We start from the raw sequence: 24,578 nt of genomic DNA on the forward strand, positions 1-24,578 counted from the left end.
TATGGCGACTTAAGCGTTTTAAAAATATTCATTGAGAGCAAGTTTGAGGCATATTCACGTGCTAGGCATAGTGCAGTGGTCCCGCGTACCTCTGCAATTCCGTTGTAATTTTGCAGGTGTGGCAAGAAAAGCTGGTGGTCCCAACTGTCATAATATCAAACTTTTGGCTGATTCACTGGCGTGACAGGTGGCTGTCTCATCTTTTGTAGCACGAGATTTTCTCACCGATTCCTTATTTTTTGACACGTATTCAACCAATCTTTTTGAGATTCAGGGCCCACCTATCCCTTGACATTTTTATAAAGACTTTTTATACCCTTACATGGTGTACCCGAGGTACCCCTGGAATACCTAGGGTAGCCAGGGTACCCAAGGTTCTCAATGTAAGCCAATTTCTTAAATATCAACACATGGCGCTTCATCATTGGCCTCATGTTTCCTTTCTAAACAGTATTATTTCATGATCTCTCTCTGACTCACGCACTCGAACATTGGAAAGTGAATACTAAACTAATATTTGCTCCTTAAATATTGGCCGCAAATCAACCTCCCTAAATATTTGCTTTGCCTAAATTTTAAGATCCTAAAACACGATGGAAAATGAATAGTAATTAGTGAACAGCTCTAATTGTCTGAAGCCAAAGAGTGAAGAATTATCTTTACTTACTATTTGTGTTTTCTATCATGTAATTGCTTGTTTTTTTAGGCCTTGGCTAGGATTCTAGATTGATTTTCTGGGTTTGAGAGGTTTGTTGGGTCTAAAGATTCTAAGAGCTTTTACATGATGAATCCTGATTGCATTGGAGGTCCTGAACTTAGTGTGTATCTGCTTAGGGTTCAGCTTTCAAAGTTCGAGTTATAATGAAGAGAAAATGAAAAAAAAAAAGAAATGGATAACGGGTTAGTTGAGATCTGATCCCCATGTATTTTGCAGCTTTAGGTTTTGGGTAATGGAAATGCAAAAGCATGATAAGATTATAGGATAAATATGGGCAATGAGTATATGAATGTATATGTATTAATTCTCTTTTTCGAAGTGGTAACAAGAGCAAATGTGTTTCTATTTAAGAAACTTTTCTGATCTCTCTGTCATTTTTCTTTTCTTGTGGTTGCTATTATTCATATAAACTCGCTGGTTAAATTGGTTTTATGGCTTCACATTATTCGTGACGTGAGCTTATGTATTGTATTCAATATAATAGCACATAAACAGTCATTGGTACATTTGCTTAAATGTATGTAATGGAGCTTGTCGAGGAAGGTAACTTGTTAGATGGCACATTAATTTTTCTATAAAAGGAGTGATTAGGCAACTATCTGATATATGGTGACTGTTTTACCTGGAATCCTTTAATTTTTTTTTTTTTGGTTTTGACCACAAGGTATCATGGGGAGGGCTTCAACTGTGGGAGGCACCTTTAAGCCCGTACCACAACCCAGACTAGAAGTCCCCCTCGAACTGAGAGGCACAGGTTCTCCTGACAAAGGCGACTTCCCTGCGACTCGAACTGGGGAGCAAACCCAGTCAAGCCACTTAAGGGGACTCCATAGCCAGTGGAGTCAACACTTTATTGGTGGAATCCTTGTAATTTAAATTGTAGAATTCAAACTATTAGGCAAATGCACATGAATTTACCGCAACTCTTTATTAAAGAGCATCTGGAAAAAAAATTTACTGTATTAACTGGGAAAAATACTGATCAATTTGGAGATATAGTAACCTTTAATACTTTTGCTTTAACCTTGCCATGATGCCATTACAAGAAACAGCTTTTAATAAATTGAGAAAACCAGTAGATGCTAAAGCACTAGGATTGTTTGAATGCATTCATTTGCAATTACATCAGGAATATTAGATTTCATTACACTAAGATAATGATTTTTATAGGGATTATATTTATTTTATTCATTTGATTTTGCATTTGTCCTTGAAAAGATGCTTGGAACAGTGCATATCTATGTGGTCCTTAGTCTAAAATATTCTCTATGGGCAGCAAGAAGAACACGTAGAAAGTAGAAACCTCTCCGTTTCAATGTAGATATCCATTGGCAAATAAATTATTTCATTTTTTTGCCGTCAGCCTTTCTATAGGATTTTTTTTTCTGGATTTTGATTAAAAAATAAAGTGAAAATTGTTTTGTTTGAGTTGTTTCAGAGTGCTTTGTGTTCTGATGTTTTTTTTTTTTTTTGACAGTTTAAGTAGTCTATTAATGACAATATCATCTAGCACAAATAAAAATGAAAACTCATTGTAAATATATAACAAATGTAGTGATCAAATGAAGTTGTTAACGTCACATACAATAAAGAATCCAAATCACAAATTTTAAAAAGGTAGAGGATGTAAGAACTTTCAATGGGCAAATGACTCTAAACCAGCAAAGAAAAAATTTACTTGTTAGTGGAGGAAGTTAGGAAGTTGGCATTGGAAATTGAGTGTTTGTCTGTTAAATTTCAATTGTTTCATAAAGAATTTGAGCATATGCAAGAATATGAAGTGCATATGTGATTGTTTGACGATAAATTTCGAAGGAGGCAAACACCATGATTTGATTTTGTTAGAATACTTATGATTGTTGTACTGTACTTTATATTTAAGTGTTATTTCTAAGTTGTTTCAATTTATACTATGTATTGAAAAAAGACTTGTAAACATATATGATAACATTTTCCTTCGAAATATAAGTTTGTGAGTTGTTTCACTTTATTAAGTTTTGAAATTAGATTCATATTCTTGTTTTAATACTAGAAGAACTCAGGGATGACAAAAGGCGGGCTTGGAAAAAGCCCAAGCCCACTTTAAGGGCCTGACTTGGGCCGGGCTCGAACTTTATTTATTTTTTAATTTTTTTTATTATTATAAATTTAAAATAAATTAATTATCAACAAGTTTTTATAATCATAAATAAATTAAAGAAAATGAACATTTCAAAGTAAAATAATAAATAAAGTAAATAAAAACTTATAAATTTAATTTTCTTTAATACTAGATTCTTTAATTCAAACACCCTCTTAATTTATTAACGCATGAGAGAGAGTTTAGTATCATAATTTTAACTTTTTTGAATTATCATTGATTTATAATTTAAGAATTTAAGTTTTCTTTTTTCATTTTTAAGTTACTTTTCAATTTTAATTATTTAAATTCTAATTTATAAATTTATTTTTTTAAAAAAAAGTGGGTTTGGGCCTGGCCAGACTTATTTTCTTGAATACTTGTCCAGGCCCTCATTTGTGAGGGTTAGGCCGAAGCCCGCGAGCCTAGGCCGAGCCAGCCCGAGCATTTTTCCCACCCTAAAAGAACTAAAACAATCTTTGTTTTAAATCTTTGTCGGATGTCGAAATAGCATACAACGAGTACAAGCAAATTCAAATTGCAATGATTTATGTCATAAAAATTTATCAAAAAACCACTAGACTAATAAAAGTTACTAGAGAAAACAACAAGCAGTTATTGATGTCAACAGAAACATAATATTCATAGATCAATAATTCATCAGTACAATTCATCTTTTTAAGCCAAATCTAACCGAAATGATAAAGGAAAAAAAATCTGAATAAAATACAAGTCAAACATCAATCATGGTGATCATTATCTTCATTATATTGTTGATGTAGTAATTATTGAAAATTTCCATTTCTAGATCCTTCATAGGTTATCGAAGGAGAAAAATAATGTGACTACAAAGCATACGATGGGACTGATTGTTATTATACAAAAAAAAATCATATTACGTTTTAGAAATTTGAAAATATAAGTATACATTAAGAAATTGTGATTTTAAGATGACGACTTATTGTGTGCTAATTATAAAAAAATAATTGATAAATATTATTTCCACCAACTTAGGATGGGTAAATAGGTACCTAAGCAAATAAAAAAATATATGTAAAAATCATATTAAAAGTTTTAAAATAAAATTTCCTCATGAATTTAATCCTTACATTATAGTAGCATGAAGCTCCATATTGGTTGACATTTGCATTAAAAGTATTTCCTTCTTGTGATGTCTACATATACTCAACAATATACTTGGTTAAATATTTTCAAAATAAAAGAAAATTTTAAAATAAAAATTCATAAACTTACTATGGCCATATTGCTCTGCTGTGTTGAGATCTCATAAGGCGATGTAACATTTTCTTGTAAATCCGGTGAAATTTGGCGAATAATTAAACGAAGACCAACTAAAATTAGAAAACATATATATGTATTTGAACAGACCTTTTTTTTGTGCAGTCTTGTTCTTTTGTACAAGTTTCTTATGAATTAAAGATTATTGATTACATATTCAACATTGTTGTTGTCACAACTTACTTCACCAATAACAGTTTTTTTCCATACTTCCACAATAAATTTGGTTAGAGAGATCTTTCATTACTTTGTCGATCTAATCCAATATAAATTTGTAACTATTTTCATCATCAGCAGCTATGTCTACAACCTCAGTGAAAACAGTACACATTTTTTCATATCTCTCCCACTTAATGGATGAATTCTGCATATCATAATTGACTTCTACCATACTATAGCATCTCCTCATTCAACATTGTTACGTATCAACATTGCAAGGACATATCTACAAAAAATCCCCTAAACTGAAACTTTGAACATATACAACTAACTTCACACTCAACTTCTTCAAAAACAGCCCGAAAGCTTCGTTTCTTACCTTGCCCATATGATTCCATAGAATTCAATATCTCATAAAACATCAGCACAATTAATTCTTGTGAGAATTCTTTAAACTTAAAAATAGTATACACCTCTTCAACTTACTTCTCCATCACATATCTTGTCACACATTGAGTCTTTTTGCTGAAACACTTGGCATCTGCTTGCCATTGGTACGTACATGCACACGTTAACTAATCATTCTTTTTTTTTCCAAAAATAGCACCTTTTTTTTCCAATATAAATTAGCCGGCCACTACAATGTACCAATTCATCTTTTCTTCTCAATGTATTTTCATATTGCTTCACAAACTACTCTAAATTTATTTTTGAGGGAACAAACCCATCAAAAAATGCGTTCATACTTTTATTTTATTGAGTTGTTGACATTCCTACCCAAAACTTATCTTTCAAATAGCATGGAATCTCACGATGCCTCTCATCAAATAAATCATTTAACTAATCATTGTCCCATAAATCATATATTGTAATCATGTCATGCCAAGCTCCTTCGAACATAGCAAGGCTCATTGAATCATTAACAACAAAAAGCAAAAAAGAAATAATATCTTCACATTCTTTAAAAGCCTCTAACTTCTAAGGCACATTCTTCATTATATGCCATAAACACCATCGATGCCTAGTCGTAGGAAAAACATTCTCAGTTGCCTTTGCATTACTTTGTCTTGGTCCATTATGACACCAATAAGAGGAGAACCAGACATGCATGATAGCCACACCTCAAATAACCTCATAAATGTCTCCGTATCATCGTGTGAAATCAATCTGCATCTTAATCAAATAGACTGACTACGATGATTAATTTCAACAAAAGGAGCAAATGGAATATCATACTTGTTGGTAAAATATGTGGTGTCAAATGTGATGATGTCTTTAAAATATTTGTAAGCTGCATACTCCTCAAATTTGCACAAAATGGATTCTTTTATCGATTATGCTCATTCAAATTAATGCTAAAAAAAAAATTGCATTCCGCTTGCTTTTCTAAAAGTACTTTAAAATTGACATAGCATTTCCTTTTCCAAGTTATAATCGTCTTACTTTGTCAACATGATTTCCACAATTTTTTTCTAAACACGAGACAATTTCATGCCTGCCAGTTTCAACAACGATACAATTAAAATTCTAAGCAATGTTAATTCTCGTACAATCATTCATTTCAATATTTTCTTGCACTTGCACTAATTCTACGATTACAAGGGAAGTACCTAGCTCAATTCATGATTGTGTTGAAGGTTTAAAATTTGAAGAACCCATTTTCCATCTTCATTTAAACAACCTCCAATTTTAGTATCACAACCAACACAATATGTTTAGCTTCGACAGATCAATAGATTTACTTTTCGACTTGTCACTACGGCCAATTGCAAATATCGCGTATTTTAAAATCTCATCACTCCTTTTCTTACTAGTTAGCTTTCTCATAGGAAATGCTTCTTATTTATCATAGGCTTTGTAAAACGCAAACATTTCCTCATACTATCAAATACCTAAGAGTTAGCTCATATTTGTCCGATTGCACATCTTCAATTGCGCGTTCAATTTCTAAATTTTTTATTTCTACAAAATAGTTAACATTTGTATTAAGAATAAGTTATTATAAATTTCTACAAATTTTTTGTCCAACAAAAATTTAGTCCATTAAGTTTCTAGCAATTTAAATTTTAAAAAAAATTCTAAATCAGGTGAAACATAAATCAACCAAAATCAAAGTATTACTCACTAAAAAGGCAACCTCAGGTGCAGAAATAATATGCTGGAAGAATCATATTATTGTTTCAGCATATAATATTAATTTTTCCAAATTAAGTTATCACACAAAGACTTATCATAAATCACAAAATTTAAAATTTTGTACAGAATTATCATTAACATTTATAATAAAAAAAAAAAGACCCTTACAGAATTCAAATAAAAAAAATTTATATTATTTTGCAAATTTTGATTATGTATCTATGGGTTTTCCCAGAAAATTAATCCAGAATTCCAGCAAAGAATCGAGCCGAAGGTTATTAGTTTAGTAGTCACTCAGCACAAATGGGAAAAATCAAGGCGGAAGCAAGAGTTGTAGAAGGCCAAAGAATTTCTGGAGACTTTCAAATCTTGAAAAACAAGCAATTCCATGATGGAAAATACAAATAGTAAGTAATGATAATTCTTCGCTCTTTGGCTTTAGACAATTAGAGCTCTTCACTAATTGCTATTCACATTTCATCATGTTTTAGGATCTTAAAATTTAGGCAGAGCAAATATTTAAGGAGTAAATATTAGTTTATTGTTCATTTTCCTATGTACAAGTGCGTGAGCGAGAGAGAGAGATACCGTGAAATAATACCTATGGTCGTCACCGACGGTCGTGTTGTCGTCGACAACTGTCCTGTACGAGAGAGCCGTTCGAGAGAGGGAAAATGTTTGCGAAGATGGAGTGAAGATAAGTTGATAAGGGATTCTCCTTCGTTTTCCTCTTAATTCATTATTTTTTATTAAGTTTTTAATTTTTTAAATTATAAAAAGGGCGAGAGAAATGACAGCACGTAGAGGTGGCAAAAATACTCGTCCGGTCCGGACCCGGACCGTACCCGGGTGTTGCGGATCGGGTAATATCCGGCCCGGGTATGAAGCCGGGTCGGTCTTGGGCATCACTTGATAAACCCAGAACCCGGATTTTATTTAAAAAAATTATAAAATATATATTATTTTAAATATTTTATATTTATTTGACTTATTTATTATACATATATAAAATTTTAAACACTTAAAGTTTATATTTTCATGTCAAATTTTATTGAAATAAATTTAAAACTTATAAAATTATCAAAAAATAAAAAATATATACACATAAAATATTAAAAAATATAAAATCCGGGTATCCGGATTAAAACCCGGCCCGGACCCAGACCCGGACCGGTTGCATCCGGGCAGGGTCCGGTCATGGCAATACCCGAACCCGACCCGGGGTTTTGCCATCTCAGCATGTACTGTCGTATCTCTTTTCTTTCTCTCGTCATTCTAAATTTTTGTATTTAAAATATTCCATTGAAGAAAGAAATGAATTCATCCTTTTGCTTTTGTTTTTGTTTTTTTCAAATACATCCTTTTGTTTTGCAAGGAAAGATAGAATAACTAATTTCAGCTCACCTTTTCTTCCTCAGGACGAGTCAGATTGTTCAAGGTCGTTTTATTTTATCAACTTTATGTTATCCTTAAAATAGCTACAATTTATTTTTAAAAATTTTAAAAAAATAAACATATATAATTTGGGGAAAAAATTTAATAAAAAAAAAGTGTAAAAGATGGCTCACAGTCCGAAATCTGTCCGAAATATTGTTGCAGAGCAGAGGCTTACTGCTACATTGAAAGAAAACCTTAAAAGAATAGACTAGAAAATTTATGTTCAAACCACATTGAAAATAAGATCATCAAGCATCTAGAAACCATCTAATTGATGAGATCTGTAATTATAATGCATCATTTGTATTAGCACTACGCCTTTATAAATTCTAGTTGACGAGTATATCCGTGTATATATCGCATTAACGAACACAAAAACAACAAAGTCTACATATCCATTACATTTTATTTATACTTGGTTGGGTAAACCAAGTCGATATAATAGGTATTGCAATTTCGAGAATGAAAATAAGGTGTAACATGATCCCACAGTATTTCATCCAACAAACAAAATATACACAAGATAAAATCTCTCTTCAGGTTCAGGCATAATTCCAAGGAAGCATATGGCCTTAGGCTCCACGGCCCATTGTCTGCTCACCAGGAGGGAGCATGACCAAGACAGGTTGAGCATTGAACCCAGGGTGGGGCATCCTTCTTCGGAGCTCACGACCTTCTTGGCAAAGAGCACAAAGGTGGCAGAACACATGGGTGGCAAAATCGCATGACGACTCACACTGCTCACGTTGCAACTCATCTTCCACGCAACTTCCACAACATCCACATGACCTATTAAGTGCCTCAAAGCTTCCCTGTTTGGAACAGAAAATTGGAAACAATCAACACTTCCTTCCACCTGTTTCTTTGGTTACACACACCCTTATAATTTTCCATCATAAGAAACAACACATTGAAGGGAGGAAGTCCCTATTACACCAATATGCAAAATAAAGACATTTCAGAACAAAAAGCGATTTTGGAATTTCAAAATCAACCAAACTGCAAAAATGATCTAGAATACAGTTATAACTTACTGATGGAAAAACAGTATCATAAGCTTAAGTTTTCCCAAAAACAAGCCCTATAACGAGCTAGAAATACAGAATGCTTCAGCATACCATGTTCATAAAACAAGAGCAAGTTAACAAATCATCTATAAGAGTCCAAAAAATTGGTGTATTGATGGAAGATAACCTTAGCAAAGCTCTACCACAATAATTAAGGCCAAATCTTTTAATGAACATAAAATGATCCCATTACCATCAATTAGCAAGTTTAGAAGAAAGATATAGTCTGAAGACCTCCGAAGACAAGAAAAATGATCCTTAATCAGAGATAAGGTACCAAAAGAAAATTAAATATTAGCATAGTTATTATTAATGCAGATATTTGGACAAGTATTCTAGACAAAACGACAATGAAAATATTAGACAAACTCAGGAATACATTTGAGTTGATAAAAACTTAAGATGACAGGGAAGCAAAGTGCAAGAATAACTTGCCTCCAGATTAAACTTTCGGCGGATAGCAGTACGGCTAGGATATGAAAACCATGGTGCAAGGCAATTCCAACCAAAAAAGGCATTACCAATCAGGTACAGACCAGAGTAAGGCAGGCAGTGATTTGCAAAGGTTCCTGGAGCAGATGCAAGCCTCTCAACATTGCTTCCATACAGAACACATGGTGCCATGCCTCCAAGAAGACCTAACCAGTTGGCATGATTAATGGTTAGTATAAAAAGAAAAGGATAAGGACAAGGAATTCGAATTTGAAAAACTAAAAGAAGAAAGTATAAATTCTACTCTAAACATCATATAGCAAACACAAACCAAAAGACAACATGCAATAAGATTTCATCAAAACAGAAAAAGAAGAAAGTGTAAATTCTACTCTTATTGATTCACCAGAAACAAACATTGCATAATGTACAAAGAAACAAAGCCATCTTGAGACTAAAGCTACAAAAGTTATAGCTAAAACTTATTTAAGTGAGATGCAAATATATTGGGATCACAATTCATCACCATTTTAATATATACCTTGACAGCTGCAAAAGAATGCAAAAACCCAATAACGACCTATTGGAATCAACAAAAATGAAATTAAAAAATGCCAGTTTTTTCCCTTACACCTGTATGATCAACAAGCTACATACATTTTAAAGCTACAAAAGAATACAAAAACTCAGAAACGTCCAATTGGAATAAACAAAAATCAATTTACATAGAACAATGACCAATTTTCGGCTTAGCCCCTGTATGATCAACAAGCTATATACATTTTAAAGCTATTTATTGTTCTTTAATTTTCCCTTTTACGAGAAATGATAATCTTTAAATTCATATTGATGATAATTGAATCTACAAAAACAACAATAATTAGATCTAAATCTACGCATAATTTTTCCCTAAAATGATAAATCAAAACCCTAAGATCTCACATTTCAAAATAAAAAGAAAAAATTCAAATTCTCAATATCATAAAATGGATCTAGATGAAATTAAAAATTAATAATAAAAGACTCACAAACTTCAAGATCGCTGCTGCAAAACTCATCATTGCGACCGAGGCAAGCGAAGAGACTCGAGTCCCACAGGCTCCGTCCCATCGGCTCGCCCATCACACTCCCGTGACCCAACGGCAGCCCATTCGCCGTCCAATCGTACCCAGCCGACGCCGGCGCCTCGGATTTCCCACCTGGCGGAACCTTAACGCCGTTGGTCTTGCCGTCAATATTTGACTTCTTCTCGTCCTCGGCATCTGCTGCCACGTGGTGATTGGTCAACAGAGGGCTCGATTCAGAATCGTTGCCGCTGCCGGTATCATTGTTGTGATTGTTCGCCATTTTTGGGTTTGTTGGATTGATTTTTGAAGAATCAATTCTTTTTTCTTTTTTCTTTTTTTCAGAATCCGAAGATATGCAAAATTGGTGAGAGGAAAATTATAATATAAGATTCAAGCCGTGTTCACCGCGTTTTGTTTGTTAAGCGTTCTGCTGCGTAGACACCTGGTCTTCGGTCAAGGGGGATTTATACGCTGTGAATGTGAGTATGTTACCACAGGTCCTGATGGAATGATTTCCTCAATTGTGGACACGTGGAAGTTTCAACTCTGATGTCTGATATCATTGTATGTGGTTCTTTTTTTTATTGAAATTACTCAAATTAACTTTGTAATTTCCATAAGAATCAATATCTATTTGGAAGGTGAGATGGACTTTTCACTCGTACTATATGCCGTGCCGAAAAGATTTTTGTCGGCACTAACGAGCTCCTCGTGATTTCAGTATGGGTATATATTTGGGGTAATTTTTAAATCGAGTCCTTATCATTTGTAGAAAAAAATTTAAAGACCAGATTTTTATAAAATAAATCAATTAAATCCTTTTAAAATTTAAAATTCAAATACAAATTTATGTCACTCAAATTCTTAACCTAATTCTTCCATTAAAAAGGTTAGTGAAAATGTTAATTTAAAAAATTAAAAGACAACTATACCCCTTTATATTATATTAGTGATTTAAAGTATAATTTTGCCCCTGGGAATTAATTTTTTTTTTATTTGACTACCTATTTACCATTTTAAATAAAAGGAAACAAAAACTCTGCACCAAATTAAACAAAAACTTTAGTCAATTTTTATAAATTAATTCAAATATAAAGAGCACCACTTAAAAAAAGAAAAAAAAACTATCATAACTCTTGGAACTAGAAATGAAATTTGCTATCCATATAATTCCATCACATCTATAAAAATATGGTGATTGTTAAACTAAATAATATATGTGTTGAATATAATATTAGAAAAACCACACTAACATTAGGTCTAATAATAAAATTAAAAGTATGAAAGTCAATTAAATTCAAACTAACGAACACCTTTACAATATTGAGGTAAACTAAAATTCAAACACAAGAAATGGCTAATTGTCAACATTCTATAATGGAGAATTAAATGCTGGCCTAAGGTGAAGTTATATTATTCTACTCCTTGTTGACAATGATAGACTCTTCATTTTAAGGTTAAGGTATAGTCCACAAAACTTGTGTATGCAGTCCCACTGGTCGAGCGACATTGATTAAAGCATGATTGGCTTGTTCAGAACTATTGCCAATTGTTTGTTCATTGACATCTATATTTTGCGATTGTAGGCTAGTTCCATGCTATCCAAAAAAGAAAAAAAAGACCTTAATTTCATTTAAATGAAAAAAAAAATGAATCAATCTATCTTATATAATTCCATAATCAGATCAAACATATACAATTAGTGATATCCTATTGGTTGGCCACACACCACCAAGACATTAATCCATTTGATAACATAACAAAAAAAAAGATAAATAAAAAGAAATCTATTTTCATCAGTAACAATATCAGACCTCTCACATGGAGAATGCTATAGTTTTTGTAACATTAACTTAGTTTTTTTTTTTTAAAGAACATTAACTTAGGTTACTTGAGTTTACTTTAAACTGTAGTCACCTATCAAAAATAAAGAATAAGGAGGTGCTCAATTGATTTTTACTAAAATGTCCTCAATACTGTTAACAATTTTAAGGATGGCAAAATCCGGATCCGGATTCAGATGTAGGTGCATTCGGATCTAGATCTGCATTTATATTTTTATATCCGGATCCACATTTGGATCCGTAAAAAAAATGTGGATCTAGACGCGGTTAATATCCTTAATGGATGCGGGTGGATATTCCAAATATCAATAAAAATCAATTGGAATCAACAAAAATCAATGTTGTTAACTTAACATTTTTAATGGAGGAATTAAGTTAAGGACTTGAATGACATAAATTTGTACTTGAAAGTATTTAATTGATTCATTTTATAAACTTATGGTCTAAAATTTTTTTAACAAATAATAAGGACTCAATTAAATATTATCCGCATTTTTATTGAAGGGTGAATTTCTTTGGACTCCTTGACTTTTATTGAAATATCAGACATGTAATGAAAATTAAAAACAATTTAATTACCTTCCTTTACCATTCTCAATTGTTACAAAAACTCATGCTTTAATTATTTTGAAGGTAAAATAGTTACACTTTTTTTTAAAATTATTTTTATATTATTAAATTAATATAAATTAACCCATATAAATTGCAATAGATATTAGTTGCAATAAGCAAAGGATTTTACACATTTACAAACTTATGTTTTAACTTAATATATTTATGTCACATTTGTAACTTGTAAGTGACTACTAACAATTATAAAATAATTTTCAATTATAGAAATTTTACATATATTACTAGTAACACCAAATGCAACATAGGTACACCCAAAAAGAGATTAGGTATGAGTACTGCTACCCTGATAATCTCTCACCGGCTAAATACTTTATTAAATATTGCTTTAATTTTCTTGACTCAATACTAATAACTTTAGAGAGTGATTCACAATTGAAATAATTCCATTATTATTTATTTATTTTTTTAAGAAATATTTTTGAGATACAATATTATGAACTTTTCTCCAATATAAATCTGTCGGAGAAACCATATTTATATCATGTTAAAAAATTTTACTTTTGTTATTAACAAATCTACAACCATACTTATCATAATCAAATTTAAACCGAACAAAAAATGTAACAAATTTCATGTTTAACAAAATATATGATTATTCATATAGTGCTGGTTAACGTTATTAATAAAATTTCTCAAAGTAATTCAAAAGATTAGAGGTTTGAAACTCGTAGCATAATCAATTTTAAACCTTACCCAGTTTTTACCTTCTTTTTTTTTACAAATTTTATATTTAACAAAATATACAATTATTGATGGTGGTAACAACTTTAGAGACTCAAACTAAACTCACAGTTTCACTTTTAATGTAGAAGCCACAAGCATTTGCCTTGTTCGATTAGTTCATTCCTAATTGGAAAAAAATTGATTGGATGGACAATTCATCTTAAGATTGTAAATGAGAATCTCACGAAAAATTTTGCCAAGCTATTTTCTCTGGCAACCACACAAATCTTTTTCATTTTTCTAATTTTGTGACAAATTCAGAGGCAGATATCTGTAAGGACGAGGACCATCCCGGTCGGGGCAAGGCCTTTGGATCTCGGGTTGTAGTTTCTCTTTGAAAAATATATATTCAATTTTAGTTTGGATACATGTTACTTTCGTGCATAAATTTGACCAAACCCTAATGCCACATTACATGTGAGACATCACATGCACAGGACCATGCCTGAAATCCTTATTGATGTCAGAAAGATACAAAATACAAAATAAATAACGTATATGTTCTAATACAAATTAGATGTGTACACTATCTCGTGTTGTGTCGATTCAATAAAAAAAAATTAAGTTTAGGGTGCATTTGAGATTGAGGTTGGACAGCTGTAGGTTAAAAGATACAGCACTAAAGTATTTGGTAAACACTAACTGTTGTAGTTTGGAAACTATATTAATATGATTTTTTACTTGTATGATGAAAAATATATTATATCTTTAATAATTTTATTAAAATTATTATTTATTACATATTATTAATTTTTATTTCATAATTACAATTTTTTTTCCATAGCAGTTGTAACTTAAAATTTACAGCACCTCAATTCCAAATACACTCTTAATCATATTTCGTTTCAGAATCGTATTATATTCTCTTAAGAAGTGGATCTAACATGAGATTGTTAACTTAATATTAAAGTACCTCTCTTTTTATTAAGTGAAAAAAAAAACAAGAGTACCATAGCAGCATAGCATTTTTATAAGATCCATTAACCAACAACATTAAATTGAGCATTGTATTAAAACATAAGACAGCTCAAAATATACCGTCTTTAATTCTCAATCAGAAGCAGGTGATAAACATCCAACTCTTACCATAATTTGAATATGTTATATGGAGATCGGATGAGCAAGCTGTCATTCATTCTGCAATTGATTTGAGCTTCAGGTAGTGTTTCCAATGGAAACCATTTATACAAAGCACAAATTATTATCAAGTTTCATTCAAAGGATCAGCCCCTACAACTACAATTTTTGCTCTCTTGTACAAATTAAAATGTTAGCTAGAATTCCCATTTCAGATAAATGTTAATGTTGCAATTCATTAAAAATAAGCACAACTTCTAATTAAAAACTCCATTGTTATCACAGAAGAGCTATATCACCACGGTTCACAAGAGACCAGCACTAAAGGCTTAAGCTATTTAATCATACGATCACACAACTCACATTTACATATCCATATTTTTGTAGATAAAAGTGAAAAAAGTGACTCAAGACTGACAAATTTTCTACACGTATTCTTAATATACCTATTGCAAAAAGGAACTTTACTACTATATAATAATAACTTGAATCAAAATTAAGTACTTCAAATTGGCTTCCAAATTAAAACTTCTCTATCCATGAACTTTCTTTCCCTGCAAAACAAGAATCACCCACATAGAAAAGTTTAAACACAAAAAACACTACAAAACAAAGTAACACTAGCAAGCAATCATCAAAGATTAAGTGAATATCAGTACCCCCCCAAAAAAAAAAAAAAAGCATAATGGAGGCTTACATTTTTTCTTCCGGTGGCCTTTGATTCTGGAGGCAACACGGCACTTTCATGGCGGATCACAGGCTTCCCACGGCCATGAGAATGATCCGGCGGAGGAATTGAAGAGTGTGTCTCCGGACCTCTGTAATCAATCTCGTAAACCTCTGAATCCAGCTCCGGCAACCCACCTTCATCATAAGACAAGGCAATCGATTAAGGCCTTTAATATTAGATTACTTGTCACACAAGGTAAACAATTTTTTAATCTTTTATTTTTCAAGAATCTTGAAAAGGAGCAACGTACCTAATGAACAAAATGGTGTGGCGAAGAGAAGGAACAGAAGAAAGAAAGTGGTGATGCTGGACTTGAGCTCCATGAGCTTGCTGCTGAGGCCAAAAGCCAAAAGCCAAAAGCCGTAATCCAGAAGTAGTTGAGTGTGAGAATCAAAGCTTAAAGCTTGAGAATGTGGTGCTGGTGGATTTATAATGAAAAGGTGGAAGTGCACACGGGAGAAGCACGGTAGAAGAAAAGCAGTTGGTTGAGCTTATTGGGGCAATTGAATTTTTTGAAACCGTCACCATCGACACAGCAATAAGTTGCGAGGAAACGATGTAGATGTGTTGCGTTGGAAACATTTATGAAGCGTGACCATGCCCTGCACCTAAAACCCTTCAAGTTATGTTTAATTTCATTCAATATGATAACGTTTAATTATTTATTTTTCTTTTTATTATATTGTTTTTTGGTGACAAGTCCATGTGTGTATTATTGAGGTGTGCTATTGAGGGACACCCCATTTAGCTCTTCTGTCACCTACTCTCTTTTCTATATTCTATGTTTCGTTTTCTATTATTAAACACAAAATGCCCAGAATCATTAATTGAAATCTTTTAATTTTTGGATGAAATTATAGAAACTTAGAGAAACTGATGGAGATGTGAACCATATATATATATAACACAAACTAGGTTGATGAAACTTGAAAAAGAGGCAATGTGATTGCAGAATTTTTAGGAATAAGATTTAAGTCCTGAATCTTATAAATCTTAAAACAGCCTCACATTTGAGTTTTGGTCTTGAGAGTATCATAAGAGTGTGTTACATTATTTATTCAATCATTCAATAAAATTTTGTTACGTACACATATTTTAGTATTGACTAATTATGACAGTAAACACGATGAATTTTGAAAAAGAAAATTAAGGACATAACATGGTTTTATTAGCACCTGATCTGCATCCATATTTAATTAAAGTCTTGTACTGGTAAGCAGCTGAATTACACAAATAATAACTTTATTAATTATTATTTTTTTTGGAATTAATAGGCAACAATATTACTAAATAAACTAGATTTATCTTGTGTAACGTTGAATAAGTCAATTTCAAAGGAATTATTGGTGGGCCTAACATGTTGATATGTTTATTGAATGGATATCCTCAAAGGATACAGTTCTTAAGCATGCAAGGAAAGTATATGTGTCTCACCATTGGTGAAGTTGTGTGGTGCCTTCAGAATCGTTAATTTTTTGTGGCCATCTTAATCCTAGCTTGACCAAACTCCAAAGCAACACAGTTCTTTCTCACTCACGATGCTCAACTCAATTGTTAAAGATAATTATAAGATTATTCATTCACCAAAATTATATATTTCAAAATTTGGATTTAGACTAGATGACAACAACTAAGAGTGTGATAATTAGCTATAAGTAATTGTCATGGTCCGGTCAGCTCAAATTTACATTTTAAAATGTATGGATTTTTGCGTGAATTTTCATTTATTATAACCCGAAAAGTAGATTCTAAATAATCATAATCTAGTATGATTGTCAATTTTGTGGTGGCAAATTCCTCAATTTGAAACAATTCAATAAGAAAGAGCTCAAAAATGCATGGGTTTTGCCTAATCATTGAGAAAGTGTAATAGCACACCAAGACAAATACTAAATGATCATTGAGGTCTATTTTAAACATGATTTTATTTGATTGATTGTATACCCCATTTGTTGGCTAAAGAGTGTAAGGTATAGATGTAAAATTCCTATTGGAAAAATGGAATCAAATAAAAATCTAAAACCCGAACTGCCATTGTACTCATTATTTATGTCATATTTACGTCTTGGATTCGGATTCTGGAGTGGGGCGTCCTTGAAATCAATTGTTTATTTTCTTTTAAAGTGGATAAAGTGGGAGTCTCACACCGTGTTTCCCACTCATTTTTATAGTGGGAGTGGGCTCTAGGCTCCCATTCTCTTTAATTTTGAAAATACCGTTAACAAATATTAAAAATTACAATTTTATCATATATAAAATGGGACAAAAATATTTAGTCTAGATTATAAAAATAAAATTTATAAATTTTTTTAATTTACATCATTAAAAATATTATTAATTATTATTTTATATAATTAAAATTAAAAATAAATAGGTTATTGTACAAATATATTTTCTTATTCATTTTATAATTAAACGTACGTATTCTTTACATAAGAGTAAAACCGTAATTTTTAATAATTCACTTTCAATTCAAGATAAAATAAACACAATTGATATTCTCATTAGTAATCCACACTCTCATTCTATTGTAAGTAAACACGTCACTCCTATTCCCACTCTCACTTCAATCCGAGAAGTAAACACAATATTAGTGCATAGAAGAAGAAGCATAATTTCATATACTTCAAGTTTTATGGATTTGAAGCTATAATATGAAGAGTTGTTGGGGACCCAACTTGTGATAGTTGAGCTTATGAATGTTAAATGCCCATATTGTGCTTTGAATTTGTGTCAAGTTAGGTCCAACATCAGTAGCCTGGATCAAGGCTGGATGGGAATGGGTTTTTGCCTGGCGCATTTTCATTAGCTGTTTCCTGTTTGCTTCAAAGCTGTTGACTCGTGTCAAAATTGGTGAAACAAACTTTCAACTTCTCATCTCAATTCGGTCGCAGGAAGTATACTGAGTGCCAATTAATGAGACAACTTATCTTCGAATTTGAGTACCAACTTACAAGAAAAATTATCTATAACTGCCGAATTAGAATGCGACAGTTAATTAGAAGATAAATTGCCACGTTTTATTGCGACTCAAATATCGTCTCTAGTATAACATAATAAATTAAAGCTAGTTTTTCTTCCAAATCCAGGGAATTTTCAAAGTAAAATAGTAATGCACAGCTATCTGAAAGATCAGTAAGTGGCCTTGATATGTAACTATGATTCCAGTTTTCTATACTCTAATTATCTTATTATTGCTTTATGACCATTATCTGTCATGGCGGGCCACTGGTTTACTGTTGGTTGCGTGTCACTCTGAATGACAACATAGGATTGCAGCAGAACGAAGCTTCATCTTTTTTGTGAGCCCTGCAAAAAGCTGTTCAGTGATTATTTTAAAAAAAAAAAATTCCCCCTATTCGGTGGCCCTTGTGCCTGTTTATTTTGATGCCTCAATAGCCAAGCCAAACCAAAATCAAACATTCAAATCTAAATGGTTGCATTTTTCTGATTCTGAGAACTCTGCTCTGCAGAGACGTGTAATCAATCACTCAGCTTTGAGCTTTTCCAATTTAGTGGCAGACAACAGGTACACCATTAGTCAATTACCAAAAGCAATCTCTGCTCAGGATATAGCTACAGAATTGGTAACTGGATTATTACCTCTGTGTGTTGTGTAAGACTGCAGCTGCTCTCCTTTCTCTTCCGAGAAATAAGAACATAAATAATTGCAAAGGGAAAAACGAATAAGACAAACTTCAATAATTTATTTTCCTACCCATCACAGATATTTATTCTTTTCACTATGATCTAATAGTTCCTTCATATGAACTCTTCATAACTACAGAATGAAAGCGCAAGTGCATAACCACAAAGTATCAGAAGGCATAGGTCCCAAAGGGTGATGACCATAATTGATACCCCACAATCCCAATTTAAAAAACTTTTATCACATCTAAAAGACAATTATTCAACTAAACAGGAGCCGAAAATCATGGCCTGAGCTCAATGAAGGGGGGCTAGTGATACAGCCAACAATAGTAGAAATCTATTACGTAATAGATGTATAAATGGTGAACACATTTCAATTTTTGAAGATTCCGTTACTGTACTAGAAATAGGTCCAAACTCAATAAGATATCTTAAACCAGTACCTTTTTAAATAAAAACAACCAATATTGTCCAAAACTAAAATCTTGGTCATCCCATGTTCCTTATCCAGAATGAATGAAATGCGTATGACAGATTATGTTTCTTAATTGATATGATCCTTTTTTTTCTTTTTTCTTTTTTTCCAAAGTTTAGCTACATTAAAATACATGATATGCACATGATTGTAGATCCCTTTGACTCTCTTTAACAATAGATCTTGATAGCTTAACTAATGTAAGGTAAGCTACCAATTGCAACTAAAAACAAAGTTCAGTGTCTAGTAGTATTATTTATTCTGTTACTTCAAAATGTGGGTCACCTGAAGAAGATTTGTATAAACTTTCTACCTTAGTATAAAAGTTAGTCAGAGTATCCAAAGATGCATAAATAAGTAAAAAGTTTCTTAGCCCCCAAAAGCCCCACAAAGCCCAAAAAAAAGAGGGGTATGAAACAATGAAAATGATAAAGAAAATGAAAATAAAAGCAGAAATTTATATATCTGTAATAATAAATACAAGTGCCCATGAGCTGCTGTTGACTGCCGAGCAGTGGCGCTGGCAGCAGCAGAGAAGCTTAACATCAACAACATTACAACAACAACAAAACACAAATACACAATTTTCCCTGTTGTTTATATTTCAGTGTACGAATCAACTTTACTTTACTTTATAGCCCTTCTTTAATCTTTAGATTATAGCATAGAGAGCCATAGAGATTCTCTCGTACAGCTCCACATGTGAAAATAAAAATAATACAAAGAGAAATTCAAAATAAAAACAAAGATTATATTCAGTTAAGTTGCCAAAAGAAACCCAAAAAAGAACAAACTGAAAAATATATATCTATAATTGATTTAATTAATTAAATTGATTAATTCATGTGAAACCCAACCTTCTCTGCTTCCAGAAACTCAACTGAGGATCAAGCTTCTCTCCGGTTCTCGCCGGTTCAGATTTACACCTAGTGAGTATCAAAGGCCGCATAGTTGTTACCAACTCCTCCTCCTCCTCCCCCTCTGATTCAATATTTGCAGATTTCACAAATTTTTCTCTAATTTTATCAATTGGGCCCTCAAATTCTTTGAAAAAACTCAATTTTTCCTCAGTTTCTGGATCCATTCTCGGTTGTTGATCCGAATCTCTGCAAATGGACTCTCTTCCCGATGTGGGATTCTCTTCTCCTCCGCTTTCTGGCTCTGTCTTTGCCTCTGCTTGCTCTTTTTCTTCTTCTTCTTCTTCACCCCAAAACCTACTTGCTAATGAAGATGATCTGTATGGTGCAGATCTACACCTTGTTAATAAAAAAGCATTTTTTGGTGGTGTTGATGCAGGAGAAACAAAAACTTTAGCAGCTTCCTCTCCTTTTTCTTCTTCTTCGTTTTCAGTTTCTCGAACAAAAGATTCACTTTTGTCGCCAAATTTTGAATCTTTCTCTAAAGAATCTCCTCTAATTTTGCTTTTTCTTCGAAAGCTACCACGAAAGAACAACACCCATTTGCACCAAACGGGTTTTAAAGACCTAGGCTTGAGTCCTTTCCCCTTAAAACGGCGGCAAAAGCAGCCGTTTTTATCATTTTCACCCATCCACTTGCACCGCCGTTTATTCGGGGCTCCGGTTCTTTTTCCGGGTTGTTGTTGTTGTTGTTGTTTCGACGACCGTTTGACCCGTACTTGGCCCATGCATGTGACTTTCGGCGAAGTGGGTTCCTGTGTTTCAATGGCGGCACTCTTCTTTCTTAGCACAAACATTGGACTTGAACGTGACCTGCCTCTGCTTCTGCTCCCAACATTGCTCCTCAAGAACCGCATCAGTGGCGGCGGATACTTCTCCGCCCGACCCGGACTCGACATGGGCTTAGTAGTAACCTTCATCTTCATCGGAGAAGATTTGCTTTATTGATTTATTTTTTCTTTTATTGTGAGAAGTGAAGACTGAAGAAGAAGAAGCAGAAGATATGATATGGTGGTGACTACAGTTGTAGTTCGTTGGTTCTTGCTTTATGTGTTTTTGTTTTTGTGTTGCCTTTTGATTTTTATTTTATCTTCGCACGGATGGGTGAATAGATTGTATAGATTTTTCTATCTGGGAGATTGTAAGGTTCTGTTTGGCTTCGCTTGGACGGTTCTCCTAGAACAGGTTTCTTTTTCTTTTTTCTTTTTTTAATATAAATTAAAGTAAAGTCTAACAAATAATAATTGATAGGATTTCTGTAGATGTAGTATATGTTTTTATAGTATTATTTGATAAGGGGCTACTGTAGACCCTTAGATTTAAGTAACTTCATTATCTTTTTAATCTTTAAAAAAAATTATTCCTTTAATTATGTTTATTTTTTTTAAAGTTCATTGAAAAAAATATATTAATATGGTGAATATAACTTTATAAGTTGAAAAATAATATGGTTTTGACTTAATTTTTTTTTCAAATTTTACTTGTATGTTTATTTTTAAACGTCAACTATATGAACATAATAGATTTTATTTATAGATATTGTAATGTAAAAACTAAATACCAAATTAATCATGAGTGATGTATCAAGGAATTTAAAATAATCTTTTAATATATTTAGAACAAAATTATGAATGAATTGACATATGCGAATGAATTTATGGCTCTAATTTCTACTGCAACTATAATATTGCAACATTTTTTTTAATTCTATTATACACAGATTGTCACCGTCATACGTTGACACACTAAAGTACTTGTCCAGATACTTTAAATCCTCTCTAATGAGATTACAATTAATATTTATAATTATATTATACAATTGGGACCACCGCCATACATTGACATACTAAAGCACTTGTCCAGATATTTTAAACCATCTCTAATGAGATTAGAATTAATATTTACAATTATATTATATAATTGGGACCACCGCTATACATTGACACAATAAAGCACATACCCATATACTTTAAATCTTCTCTAATATTCGAAAATCCTTGCACTCACCATTGTAAATGTAAGACTTCTCCTATTAGATCAAAGAGTCATTGGTCAATATTGCAGAATTTTATTATAACTTATTTCGTTTATATTTGAATGTTTATATTTGAATAGAGAAAATTAAAGGAGCTGTGGTTTGTTAGAATACCATCACATAAATAAAAAAAAAAAATGGGCTCTCTAGCTTATTTAATAAGTAAAATATCTCAATTTAATCTTCATTAACTGGTGAAATTATTTATGTCCAATAAATTTTGATATTTTACTTAATTTTAATTAATTATTATGAACCGTTGGATATTATCCAATGACTTTTTTTTATCTTATTATTGATACTGAAGTTTCAATCTAATACCATGGCATTATAGAGGGACCCTAATTGATATTTGTTTTGATGTATTAAAATTGAAGTATAATTAGTACCTATCGAAATCTATCTTGACATATTAAAACTTAAATGTAACAAAATTAAAATCTAGTCAGTACCCACCAAAATTTTTCTTAATGAATCAAAAATAAAAGTGTAATGATATAACCACAAACTCTTATATAAATTTATTTTGTACAAAATAATGTGACATTAATTTATTAATTGATTAAATATCTTTTCGCCCACATAATTTATTTCTATTTTTTTATATTTTCATTCAACTAATGAGTTAATGACACATTAATTTATATAAAATAAATTTATATAAGAGTTTGTTATTGTATCATCACTCAAATTAAAATCCAATCAACACATGGTGGGTTCAGCCTCAATGTATTAAATTTGAAATCTAAAGAATGGTTACATAAGCTGGCACAAGTAACAAAGTTTCAAGTCCTGATAATTTGAAAATAATAATAATAATAATAATAATAATAATAATAATAATAATAATAATAATAATAATAATAATAATAATAATAAATAACTAAGAGCATCTCCCAAAGGCTCCATAAATTTTACTCTTTAAATATTCATTTGCTTACCTATGTGGTAAATAGATGAGTGAAAAAAAATATTGTTCTCCAAAAGACTTTTCAAATATAAATGAATGAATATTATTTTAATTAAATAATTATTTTTTTAAAAGAAAAAGTTAATAGTAATTAAAGTACATTTTTTTTTAATAAAAAATAATAAAATATAAATTAAAGGGTGAGAAAGTAACTTTTCAAATTTGAAGAAAAAGAATCATTTCGAATCTTAATTAGAGTATCTTTTAGATCCTTAAATATTGATATAATTCTTAAAATAAATAATAAAATTTTATTTAAAGAGTTTTTTTCTGAGTTATTTGGCATTTATTGGCGTTCTTTTGTAATAATATATAAATAAAATAATAAATGTGCATGGTAACAGTGATGTAAATTTTTGCAGTGCAGTGATAACAGTTTGATGATCTTTGGTGCCGATGTTAAAGCCACTTTAGTGTTACTGGGGAGTGGGGCATACGTTGTGATTTGCCCACGTAGCTAACCAGGAGATCATGATTGGTTTAGTGATTGATTCATCTTTTTTAACTGAGGCAGTCATCATTTGCAGAAGGAGCTGTAATGAAGTAACTTTCATTTCATTTATTTAGTCAAGGTTCATTATTAGAAATGAGCCCACCTTTGTCTCAATGTCAAAGAGCTTTGATCAAAGGGGAGATTGTAAAATTTTATCCCTATTAAAAGCATTAAATGTCATTCAACCTTTATTATTTTTATAATAATTAATAATTCCCAATAGCGTAATTTATTATAAATTAAATAAACAAAAAAATATAAAATATAAAATATAAATACTAAAAAAATAAAAAATATATGTTTTGATAGAAATAATAAAATATTTTTTATACTTTTTATTATTTTATATATTTAGATAAAAATGTTTATAAAATAACAAAAAAAAGGAAAATATGTTATTATTAATTTTTTATTTCTATCAAAACATATATTTCTTATTTTTTAATAATTAAACTTTTAATTTTAATTTTTATATATATGATTTATTTTATTTATAATAAATATAAATAAAAATATATTTTAAAATAAAGATAATACTATAAAATTATACTGATAGAGATACTTTAGCTATTATAAAAATAATAGAGAGATCAAAA

General features: G+C 31.3%; 3 protein-coding genes across 3 annotated transcripts; all 3 read right to left on the reverse strand.

Moving 5' to 3' along the window:
- Positions 1-8,187: 8,187 nt before the first annotated feature.
- On the reverse strand, positions 8,188-10,871 carry LOC18039067 (cell number regulator 8). The gene is made up of 3 exons (XM_006428767.2): positions 10,396-10,871; positions 9,371-9,573; positions 8,188-8,680 (listed from the first exon to the last, which is right to left on the reverse strand). Exons 1-3 carry the CDS (start codon positions 10,712-10,714, stop codon positions 8,441-8,443), a joined length of 762 nt encoding a protein of 253 aa, XP_006428830.1. The 5' UTR covers positions 10,715-10,871; the 3' UTR covers positions 8,188-8,440.
- Positions 10,872-14,966: 4,095 nt separating this feature from the next.
- On the reverse strand, positions 14,967-15,993 carry LOC18038761. The gene is made up of 3 exons (XM_006428769.2): positions 15,692-15,993; positions 15,409-15,575; positions 14,967-15,265 (listed from the first exon to the last, which is right to left on the reverse strand). The coding sequence occupies exons 1-3, from the start codon at positions 15,762-15,764 to the stop codon at positions 15,245-15,247; spliced, it is 261 nt and encodes an 86-aa protein (XP_006428832.1). The 5' UTR covers positions 15,765-15,993; the 3' UTR covers positions 14,967-15,244.
- A 4,393-nt stretch (positions 15,994-20,386) lies between these two features.
- On the reverse strand, positions 20,387-21,668 carry LOC112097257. Its single transcript, XM_024182261.1, has one exon. It carries the CDS (start codon positions 21,408-21,410, stop codon positions 20,409-20,411), a length of 1,002 nt encoding a protein of 333 aa, XP_024038029.1. The 5' UTR covers positions 21,411-21,668; the 3' UTR covers positions 20,387-20,408.
- Positions 21,669-24,578: the final 2,910 nt, after the last annotated feature.

Source organism: Citrus clementina, unplaced genomic scaffold, assembly GCF_000493195.1.
Source record: "Citrus clementina cultivar Clemenules unplaced genomic scaffold, Citrus_clementina_v1.0 scaffold_6, whole genome shotgun sequence".
NCBI classification, from domain to species: Eukaryota; Viridiplantae; Streptophyta; class Magnoliopsida; order Sapindales; family Rutaceae; genus Citrus; species Citrus x clementina.